Source organism: Dicentrarchus labrax, unplaced genomic scaffold, assembly GCF_905237075.1.
Source record: "Dicentrarchus labrax unplaced genomic scaffold, dlabrax2021, whole genome shotgun sequence".
Lineage (NCBI taxonomy): Eukaryota > Metazoa > Chordata > Actinopteri > Moronidae > Dicentrarchus > Dicentrarchus labrax.
This window is the reverse complement of record NW_026136715.1, coordinates 20,275,727-20,295,124: the sequence shown is the minus strand read 5'-3', so window position 1 is coordinate 20,295,124 and position 19,398 is coordinate 20,275,727. Positions and strand designations below refer to the sequence as shown.

The 19,398-nt window shown below is 41.3% G+C and overlaps 1 protein-coding gene across 3 annotated transcripts in view; it reads left to right on the top strand.

Moving 5' to 3' along the window:
• The window catches only part of sema3b (sema domain, immunoglobulin domain (Ig), short basic domain, secreted, (semaphorin) 3B), a 71,217-nt gene that overhangs the window by 35,735 nt on the left and 16,084 nt on the right, over nt 1–19,398 (top strand). For 2 of the 3 annotated variants that reach the window (XM_051424465.1, XM_051424467.1), the window contains 4 exons: nt 10,431–10,666; nt 10,794–11,017; nt 13,341–13,498; nt 14,768–14,830. In XM_051424465.1, coding sequence (XP_051280425.1) covers nt 10,834–11,017; nt 13,341–13,498; nt 14,768–14,830 — 405 coding nt within the window. In that variant the 5' untranslated portion in view covers nt 10,431–10,666; nt 10,794–10,833. Of the gene's footprint in view, nt 1–2,558; nt 3,356–10,430; nt 10,667–10,793; nt 11,018–13,340; nt 13,499–14,767; nt 14,831–19,398 lie in introns of those variants that run through there. The other variant, XM_051424466.1, reaches the window with a different exon arrangement.

Sequence of the window (19,398 nt, the reverse complement as noted above, 5' to 3'; positions counted from 1 at the left end):
GACACCAGTCTCACTGCAATCTAAAGATCATTTCACTTCACTGACTTGTAATAAAACAAAGATCCACTAAGAGGCTATAAGGAAACTGAACCCTCATCTGTTTCAAAAGCACAGAGGCTTTAGCTGAGACAAAAGCCTTTGTCAGGATCACAGTGCTCACTCTGCAGCCTGTAGAGACATCAGACTGGTTTATGACAGACAGGTCAGCAGGGAGTAGCGAGCTGAAAACATACTGCGCAGCACAAACACAAACACACACACATGCACACATTCACTATAGCTTTAATTGTGCACATGCCTATCTGCATGAAAGTGCTTAGAGCACTGAAAGCAAGTGTGCATTGTGTGTAAAAATGCAGGCAAACTTGGAGACAACACACACACACACACACACACACACACACACACACACACACACACACACACACAATACTGCAGTGAACCCCCTAATGTGAGACCCATGACCTCTCTGTATGGAGACCCTACCCTTAGTGGGTTTGTGTCGGTGTGTGCGTGAGTGTGTGTATGTCAGGGTTGCCAGGCACAGCACTGCACCTGTCATTGGAATGAAGAGGGGAAAAGGTGAGCACACACACACACACACACACACACACACAGTGTAATTGTACTACTTAACTGGCTGATGTGGTAAACAAACATTTTGGAGTTTGGTCCATGAAAAGCCCACTCTGCGATTGGTGTACAGCTCTGCTCACATGGTCTGCAAAGCCTGATCATTTAGTATAAAGTTGGGCCAACCCAATGTTTATATATAAATGAATTATACTTCTCCTATTCCTAGTGTTAATGTACTGAGCATATGAGTTTACAGTAGAGGAGCGGCTTGTGCTGCAGGAGTTGTTGACAAATTGAATGGATGCTTTGATACTCTTTTTCCTCGTGAAAATGTGTCATCAAAGGGATACATTGTAGCTGACTGAATTAGACTGAGCTACAGCAAGTTTTCTTTTCTTTTTCTTTCTTTCTTTCTTTCTTTTTTAACATTTACAGCCACCTAGCAAATCTACAGGGGTAAGTGTTTGATATGTTCAAAATCTTTTGGCTAAAATATAACTATAAGTCCAACCACATGTGAAACACTGCTAAACTTTAAGATCCTCACCCTGGCACTTAAATGACTTTTCTAAATCTGGTTTTCATACATTCATGTTGTCAGGGGCGGGCTGTCATGAATAGCTGACCCATACTTCAACTTTGATGAGTGCAGAGGATGATGTAAACCCTCATATGTTATAAAAGTATTCCAATTACTGTATTTACAGTATCTTATCAGCATACATGCTGTCCACACCAGCATACATTCATAATCGGGAAATCTTTCCCTCTTTTTCTCTCTGTTTGTGTTTGTAGTGATTTTTATCCAAACTGCTCTGTTATCAAAATACTCTTATTTCAGAGCTGGTTTTTAAGTTATGAGTCTGTCAGAGTAAGTGTCAAGTCTCGCCTCTAGTCAAGTCACGTCTCACAGCAGTTACGCCTCAAGTCTCAAGCCTCATTTCTGTGACTTGAGGCCTCTGTACACTGTGCAACAACAGGGATATTGGCTTGTCTTATGACACACTGATGGGTCCAATAAAATCTTGGTTGCAATCTATGTAAGCCTGTATCAGTTTTGAGGCGTGTCAGATGTGCAAATAAAGGTGAGTCAGAAGATGATGATGTAGATTTAAAAAAATACAACCAGAGCTTCCGTGGACATGAAGTAACATGCTTCATGTACGTCATTATTTATTCATTAAGTCAGTTTCTATTGCATTTCATCACCAAGAGTAAAAACCTTTTGAGAAATGTCAACTTTTCTTTGAACGTCTGGCGTTTCCACACACTTTTTTGGTAGCAAATTAAAAATGTGCATAAAAACATTTGGATGGAAGTGCATTTACAAGCTGGTCTTATTTGATTGCTGTCCTGTTTTTCAAAAAATCAGCAAAATTGAATACAAACTTTAGGCATATGTTTCTTTTTATTACAAAATACGGCATAATAGGATCCTATCACGCCACATTTTGATTGGTTGGTTTGTGGATGTGGCTCATAGCGGCAATCACACAGTGACAGGTCGGTTCTCTCTTCTAGCACAGAACTTTGAGGTTGCCAACAGTATCTCTGGATTGATTACAATTGTCTCTTACAACTGTCAAGTTTGAGCTGGGACAGCCCAAAGTCACACAAGCCTTTTAAGACTAACCGGAGTCCAAGTCACAAGTGTGTATTGTGGAGGGATTCTCTGCCGCTGTATTTAGTCTCAGTAGACGATAATTAAAGCCACTGATCACAATGATGGACTGTAAAGACCAATGAAAATATAGAGTAGCACACACACGCACACACACACACACACACACACACACACACACACACACACACACACACACACACACACACACACACACACACCAAGAACAACACAGTGCATGTCCCTGCCCCTTTCTACTCCCCTCCTCTCACCTCCCACCTTTCCCTTCTCTCTGCAAGCCCTCCCTCTCTCTCTTTCCCTCTCTTTCTCTCCCCCCTCTTGAATTAAGTCCATTATTCCTGCCTGCTCTCCCTCTGAGCACTTCCACTCCGCTCAGCTCCTGTGAAAACTCTGTGTGTGTGAACTCCTCGCGTGTGTGTGTTAAGAAGAGTTTTATGTGTGTGCATTGGGTTGTGTGTTTTTCTAAGTGGAGCTGGAGTGCAGCCGTTCATCAGTGGAGCTGACTGCAGACAGGGGAATACTCAGATCTCACTGCGCTGCTTTTTAACTCACACACCGGCTGCTTTTTGGACTCTTTTAAGACTCACTGGACTTTTTTTACACCAAGTGGGACTCTGCTGCTGCTCTCTTTCTGCCCTCCAGGCACCATTCCCATCACTGGAATTACTCAAGACTTTTTTCACAGCTTTCTGAAAATATTTTTTACAGGAATTTCTACCTGCCTCGTTCTTAATTTTTATTTATCCCACACTTTATGGACTTTCAAGATTCAACATCAGCTGTTTCCACCTGCCTCCAGAATAACTTTTCTATGTATTCTCATTGAATTTAGACATGCACAAGCCTGAGAATGAGTGCAAGCACATAACGAGAGCTCAGTGAGTGTGTGTAGGTGTGTATACAGCACTCTCTATACTGTGAGCATATAATCAAGAGGGCTTATCTCATATACAGACATTTGTTTTGTTTTTTATTGCAATAGAAAGATCATGAGCAGTCAAACAGAAAAAATCAGTACAGTAACTATGGAAACAGTCAGTGCTGTCAGTGGCATGTTGGGCTCAGGTGGACACTGATCCCGACTCGGAATGTTCTGAACTCTTTTGGAATTTGGTTCCCCTGGAAACGGATGGACAGGTGAGTTCATGTTGACCGCGGTCCAGTCAGGAGCATTTAGGGTCACAGCTCACATCCCTGAAAGGTTTTCATTTTAAATTACAATCAGGATAATGATGTGGCCCAAAAATATTTTGGGGTTTCCCTACAATAGTATACTATAATCAGTTTTGTGGTGTGCACTTAAATAACATACTTGTGTCACTGTGTACTCCAAAAATGATTCTGATCTGGTCGGAAAAATCTTTCAAAACTTTCAATCACAAAGTAACTTTGGTTGGCATACTGCACAGAGAGGAAATTATGACCAAATAATAACTCCTGTTCAGCCATAAAGTTCATGTTTTACTCAGCCTGCTGTGTTTGTGACCTGATCCCCCTATTCCTGAGCCATTACAAACCCAGATATTAAATTTACAAGTCATGCTGATGACATGTGGGCTTCTTCTTCAGAGAGTTAGGTTGAATTCTACTCTGTTGTTTCATTCACAAGAGCAGAGTAAGTTGTCTTCCCTCAGAGAGCTGTTTGGAGCAGCTCCAGTCAGGAGACCAGAGGCATGCTCTGTAAGGTCCTGACTTACTGCTGCTCCTGGGTTTAACACGGCCAAATGGCTGGCTACCAGCTACCAGCAGGCTGCCCTCGCCTTAGTGGCTCCTTCACTGTCTCCTTTTTCAGAGGTTGTTAGACCAGACCAGGGGTTTAAGCCTCCTTATGACTATAGCAAAGCAGTTCTTCCGTTATAATATTAGTCCAGCCAACGCTCCCTACTCTCGCTGTGTAGGCTAAACTGATAGATTAACCTAAAGATTAAAAAGATATCTATAATCATGAATAAAACAACTCCGACTTGGCACAGTGCACAACTTTTGCATTTTGGACACCGGTCTTTGACTAGAGAGAATAATTTAGCCAAACTGAACAAATACTAGCCATGGGTTCGCAGGCTGGGAAACTTTCCATTCATGATGCTGGGCCAGATGGCTCGGTACCAGCGACCAGCAGAGCGCTGTAGCCTCCTTGGCTCCTTCATTCACTCTGTGTCTTTCAGAACAGCAAGGCTTTCCAGCCCCGGATCGTCTCGCTTTCTCTGTCTCACTTTGTTTTTTCAGCTTAAATCCCATAAAGACTGGTAGTCACTTTTGGCTTACAGCTGCTTTACTTTGCCAGTCGAGTGTATGTGTGAGTGTGTGTGAAACTTCCATTTACTCCTGTAACCAGCTTTGTCCCGAGACCTTCCACTGAAAACAAGACTGTACCGCTAAGCCACATTGGGTAGAGAGCCTGCTTATAAATTCTTTTCCGAACCTTCATATGACTGAGCTTTTTACTTTTTGCATGTCTGTAAATCCCCGTAGCTCTTATTTTCTAAATGAATAACATTTATGGGTCATTTATATCACACAGAACAGTATAATACTTTCCTTTTAGTTTGAACTGAATTCTTTCTCATCATTGGTGGTCCGCCTTATCAATGTTTGTTTCTTTTTCTAGTTTTCAGGGGAAATGAGGCGCTGCTCAGCCCTCTGTTCTGCAAAAGCAAAAAGATTTCATGCTTCAGACCAATAACCAATCACAGCTGTACCCATTGTAAAAGAAATATTTATTACATGCTTGCTGCATTCTGTTTCTGCCTCTAGAAATTGTTTGCAAAAGTCTGCAGAGTGTTGACATGCGGCTACACTGCCCTGCATCACCTGCTCTTCCTCTCTTGTTTATCTCTGCAAATTTAAGGCTTTCTGCTTTCATGTGTTTTTTTTTCATGGAAATGAAGCAATCAGACCCGCAAGCCTAGCAGATTTTTATCTGAGCTGAATCAAAACAGCAACTTTCCCAACTTTTTGCATCGTTGCTGCACTTGCTGCACTTGTGATGAGGAAACTGACTCACATTCAGTCCCTGGATGCTTTCCCAGACCTTAACCATCACAATTACATGAACACCAACCCTTTCTCTAAACCAGTTGTTATTTCCTTCCTTAACACTAACATAAATGGTTAACCTTGTGGGGATCAAACCAAAAATTGTCCCCAGATGGGAGGTTAGCCTTGACAGTGTGATGAATACACAGTGTGCACGCACACACCATTAGGCCGTAGCATTCTGTTATACTGCATATTATGAGCACTTGTTATGGTACGCATATCAAATTTATTGCAGAAGAAATGTATGAACTTGATTCAAATATAGCAGTAAATTGCCAGAATGAGAACAGTTGGGGGCAAGAAACATGTGCTTGCAGTTCCAATGCATCTCAGATGTGTTTTATTAGCATTGAAATTACACAGTATCAATAAGAATGCAGCAGTTCAGTAACTCTTTGTCATGTGGTTACATAGATTTAAAACACTTTACACTAAATGTTATCACTTAAACCCACCTTGACCAGCCCTCCTCTTCTCTCTCTCTCTCTCTCTCTCCTTGGTCCAATCTGACACACCCTTTGCATCCATCCTGCCACTCCCTCCTGCTCCTCCTCTTCATCAATTTCCCTTCCCCTTAGAAATGCAGAAGGCAAGTGAATACCTTTCTCACTTACTTTTTTTTTGTCTGTTTCACACAAATATACCATCCAAGATACCCCTAAGAATTTCGATCAGTGAGGATCTGTATAATAAACTAGATTTTCATATTTTTTGCTTAATCTTCCACCCTCTCTCCCCCCCATCAGACAGACTGGTGCTAAAGCCACCAGTAACCTGCTGTTTCAGTCATTTTGCTCTGTAAAGCTGAGAGCCCTCCCTCCCCCCTAATCCTTCCTCTTTTTCCCTCCATCCATCCCTCTCTCCTTTCATTTCTCCGTCGCAGGGAGGCTTAGACTTGTTGGTCACAGGCCAGGAGAACTCTTTTCTCCCTGCAGGCGAAACAATTGGCTCTTTTCTCTCCCCCACCTCTCGCCTCGCTCATTTTCTTCTCCCTCCCTCCCTCCCTCCCTCCCTCCCTCCCTCGCATTCTCTTTTTCTGTGGGACAGGACTGGTGTAATGTCTGTATATATTTTGCTTTGTCCCTCCACATCCTCTTCTTCACATCATTGTCCCTCATTTCACTTCTTCTTACAATCTCAACCTCCAGTTTTCCCTTTCTTTTATTCTCCTTACATACTTCTCTCTTTCTCTCCCTGCCCTTTTCAGATTCTTAATGATCCTTTCCTCTCTCCTTCATTTACCTTTTCTCACTGCTCCATCCATAGTTCTTCCTCCAACTTTTTCCCCACATCACACTTTCTTCCTCCACCTCCTGTTCTTCTGCCCCACCTTTTTCTCACCTATACCTCATTATCTCTTTGCCTTCCCCTCTCCTCCTTCTTTTGGGTTTATTCCTATCACACATTGCCACCTTCTGAATACCTACTTCTCTCCATTCTTTCTTTCTTTTTTCTCATCTCATTTAACCTTTTTTGCTTCCTCCTGTTTCTCCCAGTTTCCTTCCTTCCATTCCTCCTTGCCATCCATCTGTGCATCCTTTCCTTTTTCTTTTTCTTTCTTTCTTTCTTTCTTTCTTTCTTTCTTTCTTTCTTTCTTTCTTTCTTTCTAATAGCTTTATTTTTCAACCCTTTTCTGACTCTCCTTTCGTATCTCGCTCTGCCGCTTCCTCTCTATTAGACGCCCAGTGTCTCTTTTTACTTCTCCTCTTCTCTAATCTGTGGTAGTGGAGGGCTACAGGTTTAAACTGCTGATATCCATTCATTCATTATTGTGTGCTGTACTGTAGGGCTGCACTCTAACCCCACTCTGAAAAACCTGTCTCACCCTGGAGGCGGGTGGCTTTGTCTGCCCATGTCTATTTAGGCTGGTTTTTGACAGGGCAGCTTGCCCCCTCCAACCCCCCTCTAAAGAATCTCTCTCTGTCTTTATTTTTAATCCACTCCCTCTTGGCATGCCGCTGCTCCATGTCTATTGAAGCTTAACTGAATGCAAGTGTCAGCGGGCCCACTGGCTTTTTTATTAAGATGCATTATGGAGCATGCAAGGAGTTTGTGTATTTGTGAGTGTGTGTGTGCACATTTGTGTGTTTCCAGACCTAAGTGCTGAGAAGTGGGAGCTTGTAGATGACTATACATGCTTCATATAAGTAAGCGAGTGTGTGTGTGTGTGTGTGTGTGTGTGTGTGTGTGTGTGTGTGTGTGTGTGTGTGTGTGTGTGTGTGTGTGGCTCAGGGCTCTGTGATGAGACAAGGATGTGCGAGGAACAATGATGCTCTCTACGACTCATGATGGCAGATTTGCAATACACACACACAGCTCGGGGAGACTCAGAGGAACAATAGGACCGGCCGTTCCTTTTATAGCAGCCGACAGGACTGTAGAGGCTTCAGCACTGCTCATGTCACTCCTAGGGACTGTGACGTGAACTGTGTGCGTGCGTGCATGTGTGTGTGTTTCTGTTTGTGTGTCACAGAGCTGCAGCTGACGAGAGCACTGACGTCTTTCTCCTTTAAACACTGCAGCGTCTTTGCAGCTCTGTGCAGAACCTTGACCACACACACTGTCTTTCACTCTGCCTCATACACACAAGCAAACACACAATTTATTAATGAATTTTACATAAATAATGTGTTTTCTGCTTCACACCTGAGCTTAACAGACAAGAGTTGTAAAAGTATCGCAGATGATTCATTCTCTCTGTGCGCTTCTGAAAGTGAGTTGTGGCAGAGGATGGCAGATCGTGTGCTGTCCAAAGCTTGCATGTGTGGTTTTGTTCATTCACAAGTGTGCATCAGTGGTTTTGTGTGTGTGTGTGTGTGTGTGTGTGTGTGTGTGTTTACATACTGCAGGGTATGTGGGAGTTTATGTTCCTGTTCAGCTCTGTCCTGTTGTGTTGTGGCCTGGGAGCCGTGAGCTTATGAGAGCTCTCCTGTCTCCACGCCTCAATAGCTCCATTATTCATAAAACTCTGTGCCAACAGCCTGGACTGTTCCGTGTGTATGTGTGTGTAGAACTTGTGTATATATACTCATCTTTGTGTATATGTCTGTTTAAATGTGATCACTGGCGCTTTCAGCTGTACTTGCGCCAGGAATTTGGAAATTAATATAAAGATGTCCCAGCTTAAAGCAAATGAGGATAATTTTGGGGGTATATTTAAAAATGTAGCATGCTTAAAAGATAGTTGAGATGATGTTAGTGAGCCAGTTTCAAAACCAAACTTCACTCAGTTATCCATTGTCAGCAGAACTGGAGGAGTCTGTTAAACTTCAAGTCACGTCATCGATCATCAATTTAAAGCACCAGTGTGTAAGATCAAGTGGCATCTGGCAGTAAAGTTTCAGATTGCAACTAACTAAATATTGCTCGCCTTCCAAGTGTGTAAGAAAACCCAAAAGGCCATATCTAGAGCATTCTGGGTTACTGTAGAAACATAGTGGTTCACCCTGGATCTTTAAGTCAAGAAATCCTCAGAGTTCATCCATCAAAAATCTGAGTTCCTCCGTTAACATTAACATTAACATTTACCACCACTGTACCACCACTTGTAGTTACTCTCATAAGACAGGTGGAACCTTATATTCAAGTTTTCTCTAAGCCCACCACATCACTAGCAGAGTTGGAATAATAGCAGCAGAGTGTTGGCGCACTGTCATCACCAGAAGCTGAAATGCAATTTGGGTTTAACCCATATTTATGGCTGATTTGGAGAAGTTTAGGCGTGCATATTTGGGCCAATCTGGACTGAGAATCAGCTCCAGTAGCAATGCTTTGGCTAACTTTGGGAAAGTGCAAGTGTTCCAGGTTTAAGCTGCTGTTGGGCCAATTTTGTCCACATGGGGTTTTTAAAGCTTCTTAAAAGCGTTTTTCTTATTATAAATAAATATAAAGAAAGATAGTAACAGGTGTTTTATGTCAGATATGGCCCCAGTCACTTACAGACAGATCCGATCTGCAGTACACAGCAGAGTTAAGCCTCATATTGGCCAAGCAGCTGATTACACTCCAAGACTCGAAAGAGGTCTTTTACAGAGAGGAACTCTGTAAAAAGATGAAGAACAGTGATAGAGGAGGGGGGAGAAGAAGCAAAGATTGAAAGTGAAAGGGGGAAAAGCGGACTGTCTGCCTGTCATTGACTGAGTGCCAAGTGTGAGGTGTAAAATAATAAAGGAGACTGGTTCCACTGAAAGGCTTTATTGTTACAGCTGACCACAGAGTCCAAAGTACTGAAAGAGAGGTGTGTGTGTGTGTGTGTGTGTGTCCCTTGAACACTTTTTTTACTACACAACATTTATATACAAGTAAGTTTACAAAGCAGTGACTTCATTCCTGCTCCTGCTGTGGTAGAGCTGTAGTTTACAACAACACACTCACAGCCAAGGCACCAAGTTATTGGGGATTTTTCCGAAACAATAACAAAGCTGTCATTTTAAATCTGACTCTAGTTCTTAAATAACTTTGTAGAGACTGGTTTTCTATACTCCCTGACCATTCTCAATGGACAGCAAGTCCCCATCCAGATTATAAAAGCCATGAAAACAAGATAATTATATTATATTGGGATATCTACTACTGTGTAATTCAATATTGACACCAAATCTCATTACAAAAACAAAGAAGTTTTTGCTCTGTGTTGCTAGTCTCACTCCCTAGTGACTTTCTGTTGAGCAACGATGCACTCATCCATTCATACATCCATCCACATCACTGTTGGCTCATTAGTCCTCAGTGATGAAGGGATCTCTTCTGGTGACACCGTCTGCCAGTGTGGAGGGAGCGGGACAGAGAGAGAAAGAGAGAGGGGGAAGCCACTTTGTGTTGGCAGACAGGACATGGCGATATTGTGCTTGGCTTGGCATTGGGCACGGCATATCTCTATTACACACACACAGTCTTCATCACCGTGGTCACACACCGTGTGTGTATTTTGGATACTGAGACTTTCTGTAATGTGAAGAGATTATAGTGTTGTTGCCATAATGGAGGCTGGCATTAACACAGCCTGGCAGGGGCATCAATCAGACTCTCACTAAATATACCTCAGACGCCACTGTGTGTGTGTGTGTGTGTGTGTGTGTGTGTGTGTGTGCGTGCAGGGGTATCCCTGGCACATGCATGCATATGCTGGTCATGTCCATTTCTAAATTCTCTTCCTTTCTGTTTCTATTTTTAGGTCTCTATGCCCATGTGTGACGTTTTTGTGCCGTCTTGGATGTGAGAGGTGAACTTGGTCGTCCTTCACGGGAGGAGCAGTGGATCTGCCAAGACAACTCTTCAGAACCAAGGAGGACATTATAAAGAGTACACTGATAATTAAGAACTTGAAAGGAAGACTGGAAAAGTCTGAAGCTCTGCTAAAGCAAACAACAAGAGGGAAGATCTGTGTTGGGTTTCCAAACCAGTCCAAAGGCAGGTGGACTATATATATATATCTATATATATATTGGTAGAATATATGCATATAGGGCATTACTGCAAAGTAGAATCTAATCCATAATCCACTTAAATAACCACAATCAATCAATTTCCAACTCAGATTTTCTACAGCAACCTTTGAAAGGAAGAAGTTTTCCAAAATGATGACCATGATGATGATGATGGCGGCCATGATGGTCACGTGCAGCTCTCTATTCCTGCTGGGTCTGGCTGCCGCCCATGCTTCCTCTGGCACCATGACCCGCACTTCCTCTTCATCTACATCTTCCTCCTCTTCCTCCTCCTCAGCCTCCTCCTCACCACGCATGAAGCTCTCATACAAAGGTAACCAAACCAAAGCTTTGAGGCAGAAAGTCATTTCTGTGGTGGTTTGTTCATGTGGGTGTACATGTGTGAGTCTTTGCCTCTTCCAATGCACATAAAATACTTTATGCTGTTTACAGTGGGTGTACACACACACACTTTCTCTTTTTCATGTGAGGTTCTGCCATATCCTTTTTAAAGTAAACAGTCCTGAACAGTAGCCAGCCGTAATTTGTGGCTGCTCTGATTCACAGCCATACTCATACACCAACAGATGCACACACACACACACACACACACACACACACATACGGCTTAAACACACACTGGCAGGGTTTTGTGTTTCATCTTGAGCATTGTAAGTTAAAATAAGGCTGTTCAATGCCCAACATAACCACATAAACCAGGGATGTGTTCCATCATTGAAAGCCAGCAATTACAGCTTGAACTAACTCACAAGGACGTGAGGTTCGCTGAAGGCCGTCTGCCCAGCTGCGATACTATGCGCTCCCTTTAATTTTGCTGAAGGTAACATGTAGCATACAGTAAAGGAGAGGACTGTGTCAGCATATTTTACTTTTAGTTGACACATGAAGGACTAAAAGAGACCCTGATGACCTCATGCATTACTGAAATGACTTTAAATTGTATTTAGCCTGCAGGTAAGTGGAACACAACAAACAGAAGCAGTCTGTCTGGCTGATGAACGGGTTTCCTGTAGGGCAATTTCTAATGTCTAATTCGTCTTTTATAATAAGCTAAGTAATAAGAAGGATAATGAGCAAGTAGGTGGTCATTAAAATAACTCTGATGTGGCAATTCAAGTCCCTGAGGAACTGTTGTTAGCTACCCTAGCAGTGCAGCTTAAGGGATGACATTGTGAGTGGGTCAGTCAGTTGGTATGTCTGTCTGTCTGTCTGTCTGGTTAGCATGACGACATGCTAATTTTAGGATTTGAACTAACATGATAAACATAACATTATCTCATTAATATATTAAATGTTACATATTAAACATTAGTGCAGGATCATGCTACCATATGGTATGTTGCACACTTAACGTTAGCCTGTTAGATCTGTGCCTACTAACTTGCTTAATAGTACATGTAACATGATAAACTGCTAACTAATGAATATGTTAACATGCTAATGAATCACAATTTATCTTTAACTTTTTATCCCATTCTAGTAGTATTAAAAGTCCTAGTAAAGTTGACTTTGTCATCTACCCAGCACTTTTTTCTCTCGTGTGTACTGAGCATTAAAGCCTCACAGGGCCTCTAGTGGCTGTAAATTTTTATGTATCCGTTACTTAAGTCAAAGACTTAAAAGATGGTCTTTCTTTTGGCAAATAACATGTGAACTATAATACTGAAAAAGGATAAAAATAACAGCAGACTGAACTAACACAAAGGCACTTTGATATAAATGTAGTTAGAAAAAGGGTCAATACACTTAGTCTCCTCTTTGGGCTTAAGGTTATTGTCACCACAGTATGGTGAAACTGAATAATAGCACATTTGCTGAAAATGGCACATTAATATTAAACAAGAGCAGCAGACCTAAAGTCTTGATGTCATGCAGGCGGTTGTTGGGTGGCGTCAGAGTCTTAAATAAAGTTATAAATTCCCATTAGAACAATGGCAGACTAATAAAGCCATTTTAATGTCTAAGCAAAGAGGGCCTTGGCCTTGTTTTTGTAAGCTCCTGGTTTAAGCCAGGCCAGCAGGGGAGGATGCAGTGAAGTCCCATTATTCCTTCTGCTTTTCAGGCCAAGAACACGTTTTTTTCCGCTGGCTTGGGGTAACTATTACAGCATTAGTTTACAAATACAAGCAGAATTTTCCAGGGCACTGTTCCCCTAGAATTTGTTCTTGCCAGTTTGGAAACAGCAAAGACACTCAGTTTTTCCATTGAAACCAATATAGTGTCATTACTGTCAGGGGATTTTTTTGTGTTCACAAGTCACTGGCCTTAGGACTCAGAAATGTTATTTAAATACTAAAATTAAGTGGTAATCTGCTTTATCAACCACATGACTTGTTGCCGCCCTGTGGCCAACTATCTGATTTGGATCTGAAGACTCTGATGACTTGAGGTTATTTTGAAGTCTTTCTTAGGTCATTGTTTAGTGTTACTTTGTCGTTTTATTCAAGACTCACTCACAAAAGAATAAACATATGGATAATGGCCATAAATAGAGGGTTTTTTTGTATTCTGCCTAATTGTTGACAGCCTAACATGAGTTAAAATAGCAGAGAGTTTGCCTGTGGGGTGCAACATGTAACAGAAAACAGATTGAGGGGGGTGTCATTATATAATCCCGTTTATCTGTGCGATTTTAGAGTTGCAGCAGTTCCATGGAGTGCGGAGGTTCGAGCTGGAGCGGTCCTGCTGCTTCAGCGCCCTGCTGTTGGATGAGGAGAGAGGCCGTCTCTTTGTGGGCGCCAAGAACTTCCTGCTGTCGCTATCATTAGACAACATCGCCAAGCAGGAACACAAGGTTGGTCAGAACCAAAATCAGTAAAAAACACAATAAATCAGGAACTACTTTAGTTGGGCAGACAACACATAAAATCTTAATATAAATATGTTTTACTGCCTCACAGCAGAAAAAAAACAGTTTGTTGGTTAAGGTTTCAACACTTTGATTTAAAACACCCTAAGCTCATGAGAATGTAAAACACAATGCAGTCCATTAAAACAATGTGAAATAAAACAAAGGAGTATTAAACAGTAATTAACAGTGTTAATTACAAGGTGATTATAAGTGATCACAATAAGGAAGTCTTTTTTATTTACAACCAGGGCCATGTTATCTGATTCCTAAGAATCACTTATTTGTTATCAAAGTCAGGCCACACACACTTCATGATTTTTTTATGTTTTTATGTGGACCTTGAGGCAATGCAGAAAGAAAAACATAAAAAATGTGTAGACACATTTTACCAACATGCCCTTTTGAAAGTGACTGGATTGTACTGAGACCACTCAAGTGAGTACCGTAGCCTCACATGTAAGAAGAGAAGAAAGAGAAATGTGGGATTATTGGACAAAGGTATAAAATCCAAGTGTTGGACTGAGATTAAATTAATCTAAAACACGCTGTGATTGATATCTAAATGATAACCTTTGCCTTTAGAATATAGTCATAGTCTACATGATAGAAGCACACTTGCGCGGACTTTAATATAGCCTACACATTGAAGCGAAAAATACATTTATATGTATTGTACACACTGACAAAAACACACAGTGCACTTAAACACATAGATACACACAAAAAGCCATAGATAGAAAGAAAAATACAGCCTACTACAAACATCTGTTCACAGCTGTTTGGAGTAAATTACATGCTTGGTGCGTTAGATGTTAAACCTCTGTTGGTTTTAGGTATATGGGCGAGTTTGATTTATGACCTGGGTGTGCAGATTCACCAAAGCTCAAGCTGTTTTTCGGTGTGGTAAGGGTCGTCCTCCTTTACAATGAGAAAGGAGGATGAGAAGGCGAGGATAGAGGAGAAAGAAGCAGATGGGAAAGGATGAGGAAGAGAAAGACAGGAAGGGAAGTTGGACAGAAGTATATAGAGGGTGAAGGGAAATGAGATGAAAACCTTTATTTATACAAACCTAATGTGATGTGTGCATTGCTCAATGGCATATTATTACTTTAGAGGGAATAAACACAAATAATTTCAACTTTTTCATTAAGCAGACTGTAAATTAATCCAGATAATGAATTAGGACTTAAATTCTTGCCTGCTGTGTTTCAGATCTACTGGCCCGCTCCCGTCGATTGGAGGGAGGAGTGTAACTGGGCTGGCAAGGATATCACTGTAAGTCTCTTCACACTTCACTTTACTTAATCTCACCTCATCCCATTTTCTACTGTATTTTATGTTAGTTTACAAAAATATACAGCTCCATGGAACCTGAAAATGATCATCTTCATCCCTCCTCTGAAGTGATGTGTTCTGTGACAAAAGAAATGGATCAAACCTCATATTAGTTTATTGAATATTCTGTAATCGAACATGTGAAGACCACACTTATTATTATCATTATTAATAGGGTTATATGACTGTGTAAGAACGATAATGCAACACATAAAATCCTTTTTAAAAATCACTCCTCGTCAGACTTCGTATATTGCACACAGAGTTAACTAAGAGGGCTGAGGAGCTCTTTGTGGAGGAGGTAACTGTCCACTCCTATCCAGCACAACACAATGCTACCTTTTAATCCACTGGAGTCATGGGAGTCATCACAAGACAGAAACACCACGTTTAAACAGATAACATGCAATAATGGGTGCAACACTCCTACTTTTGGACCTGCCCTTTGGTGAGATCACTTCCTCAATCTTTTTGTTTTAAACTCAATCTTACTGAGATCCGCTCAGTTTGATGCTGAGCCAAAAATATTTGTTTTTCCACAGCAATTTAAAATCAGTGTGCGTTCATTTTCGTTCGTTTAAGTTTCTTAAACGTCAAGTAAAAGAGAAACTTTAATTTGGTTAAGGAATTAGACAAACACAGTTAGCACAGCTTCATTTCTGCTGGACAAACATGATTTCTGGGCCATGTTAACAAATCCAAGATTAAAACACATCACAGCTTTACAAGAGATCATGTTCATCACAAAGACTTCAGCCAGGAAAAGTACTGCTGTGACAGCAATGGGAAGGAGTATAAGGAAAGACTGTTACCATTAGCAGTAACAATCATTTATTCATAAGTCATTCTTGAACAGTGATTGGCACTAAGTAACGAGCTTCTGGAAGCCTATGCTCTCAATATGGGAGCATCTTGTATCACTAACACAATAATTAAATCACGTTTCCAAAATAACGTTAGACGGGGGAAATCTGTTTACTGACCCACTGCAAACATGTGTTAACAGCTTACATAATCTTAGTAAGATACAGTTAATGAGTTACAGACTAAACAGATAAAAGAAATGATACAAAATATGTCACAAGATCAGAAGGGAAGGACCGGAGTGACAGCATATATGGCTGCTACAAGAACTCATGTCCTGTGATGCTCTCAGGACTGTTTCTCCAAACATAGGCCACCCGGCTTCTTCCCTCTGTCTTTTTATCACCTGCCAAAAAGTTTCAAAATCAAGATTTTCTATTTCGATCTACAGAAGAGAAACATTTAGTTTCCAAGAATATGCAGAGTAAATACTGTATGTGATGATTATGTGTCTAAATGTGATCTTCTGTATCTGGATGGAGTCTGGGCAGAGCAGGCTTGGCTTCACTGACAGACATGTAGAGGCCACCAAGAGCCTATAGACCACCCAGGATTACATCACACACAATTAGCCAACTCTACATATGTGTGAGTGTGCGTAGGTATGTACACGTGTGTGTAAAACAGCTACCCCAGTGTGCCTTGACATGATTAAAATCAGTCTATATATACTGTATTTATGCTCATGTATTCGAGAGTGTGTGTACATTCGGTCATGTATGTGTATGTGTGTCTTTCTTTGTGTGTGTGTGTGTGTGTGTGTAAAACAAACCCTTCATCAATGTGATTACACAGCTGTAGCAGACAGACAACGAGCTCCATTCATACAAAACTCCAGGCTCCAGTTTCACCTGACCAGGAGTCTGTCTGAGTGTGTGTCCAGGTTTCTGTGTGTGTCCTGTGTGTGCGTATGTGTGTGCGCTTGAAGGAGCGAGTAAAAGTGGAGACGGAGAGTAGTGGAGAGAATTAGTAAAATTGCTCCAGAGGAAGAGGGGAAGGAGAGATGGAAAGAGAAAGAGATAAGAAAATACAAGAGAAACTCTGAAAGGAGTTTCCCTCTGGACAGTTGTCATCCCTGCCCTTCTGGCCTTTGAAATGTTATTTTTATCCTTTGTTAAACACTCACTCCCCTCTTATTCCTTTTGACTTTGAGTATCTTTGTGAAAACTCACCCACACACTGAGAACTGAGCTGACCTCACACCATTGACCCTAATTACAGAGAAGTGTGTTTCTCTGTTGGAAGAGGCCAACATTTCTCTCCCCCACTGGATTTCTTCTCTCCTACTTTCCTTACTCTCTTTCTCTCTCACCTAACAGAGGCTAACTCTCTGGTGTTTCTGTGGGGAAGTTTGTAGGATCATCATCATGGGAAAGATTGCTGTCCGATGGTGCTTCTACGGTCATCAAAAGCACAAGTATTAATAATCACGCCAAAATACTAAGCACAGGGTTAGCAAAAAATAGCTTAATCTCATAGGAATAATGAGTCTTGATCAGCATTTGAAAATGAGCAGTGTGTGTGTCTAAATGGAGGCTGGGGGAGGTGGGCCGCCCTCCTCTGATTAGAGGGCGTTTTTTTATATATATATATATATATAAATGTCATATGAAATGACATAAAGCAGTCCCAAATGCTCGACTCTATGTCAACATTGGCCTTGCAGGTTCACGGTGACTTAAAACAGTAGATTGCGTGTCAACATTAACACCATCATTGATTGATATTCAGACTGAATTTTATAAAGCATAAAGTAATCTTTGTACATTATTTTATTCATTTATTTATATATTGCATTTTCCCCCATTGGTCTGTTTCTTTTCTATTATATCAATTCAAATTAACTGCAATGCTAGCTACCTCAAAAATGAGTTCTCGAGTACATTACACGCTATCCGGTAGCTCAACAAATACACACAAGGCATGTGATGGGCTTAACAAGTTGCCCACATTAAGACAAGTAATAAACACTTCATCACTCACACACACACCCACTGACCACAGGGGAAGCCACCTAACATGCACACAGACACATTAACACAAACACAGACACATGCACATAAACACAGTCAGACAGTGGCAGTAAACAGTTGACAGTTCACCCAGACACTGAGTCTGACTCAGCGCTCTGACTGAGGCGTCACTGTAGGGCTGAAGCCATATTTAAACCTACAGAAGTGATGGATTGTGGGTTTTACTGTCATGTTAGCACCAGTTAAAAGAAGATCACCAGTTAAAACCCACTGACTGGCTGGTAAATTGTGACTGGGGAAAGTGGTTCATGTTGTGTTTGAATGACTGTGAATGCTTAAAGTCTGAAATGTAACCCCTGCTTATGTTTTTTGACACCAGGGGTTTCTGCATATAATGGCCATGGTAGCAATGTTCATGTATTCAAACAACTGATAAAAACCTAATATTTACATTCAGTTGCAAAGCAGGAATAACCAACTCAACAACACTACTAACAACACTTACAAAACACCCATATTTTGTCATTTAGATCAAAACTTGAAGTGGGATGGGACTTAACCCTTAATTATTGAGCGAAACAGCTCAGTGGCCTCCAAACGTCTGAATCTGTAGCACGCTCCTGACAACCAACAAACATAATCATTTAACTTTCACTGTGTAGATTGGTGTAGATCATTAGTGTGGAGGGATTCGTGTCACAGGAGAACAACAGTTACTGAAACAATTTCCCAGGAATCCAAGTAATCAAGAAAAGGGAAATCCCACTCCGTCTCGATGTGTTCCTCTGACCTTCCACACTGTACAGCTACAATAATATCACAGAGTCCAGAAAACTCCAGGAGGAATATGTCAGACAAATGTCAATGCTGCTACATTTTCCTGTTCAGTAGAAGCGATAAAAGGCATTCCTGGGATATTCCACTGCGCTGTGTATCTAATGGCAGTCTACTGTGTGCCATCATTCTGTGTGTGTGTGTGTGTGTGTGTGTGTGTGTGTGTGTGTGTCAAAGGCTTTAACTTTATTAAAGTTTACTGGTTCACTGGGCCTGTTTGCTCTCAGACGCAATCAAAACAGAGAAATAAAAGTTAAACAGTAGCGGAAAATATGTGTTTAGATAGGTTGGAAAACAATGTCAGTGCCAGATAAAAAGGGAAGATGAGGGAGGTTATTCTTAAGAATCAGTTTTGAGTAAATTTTCCTTTATTACTCAATACATGACGCTTTAAAGAATACCCAGTTTAAGTGACACAGGCAGAGATTTAGAGAAGTAGCAGAGGGACAGATAATGGCTGAAATGATAAATAGGTAGATCGGGTTAATAATTTCCAGAATGGAAAGGATAAAGAGAGGAAAGGGAAAAAAGACATCCACTGAGGAACAATACAGCTTTATAAGACATAAAGGAAGGACCTGAATCTCAGGCCGCAGTGAGGTCACAGTCTGCGCTTTGCTCACTGTTTCAACTAATGAGTCAGTGGTAGGTCAAAGGTTGGCCAGTGAACCCTTTAACACCCACCCACACCCACCCACACACACACACACACACACACACACACACACTGATCAAATGTGATTGCCAGCATAATTCACCTCCCTCGTTCTCCTCTGTTCCTTTCTGATCTTTTCAAAGTCTTTCAAGCGTCTTTTCTCTTCTTACCTTTTCTTTTCC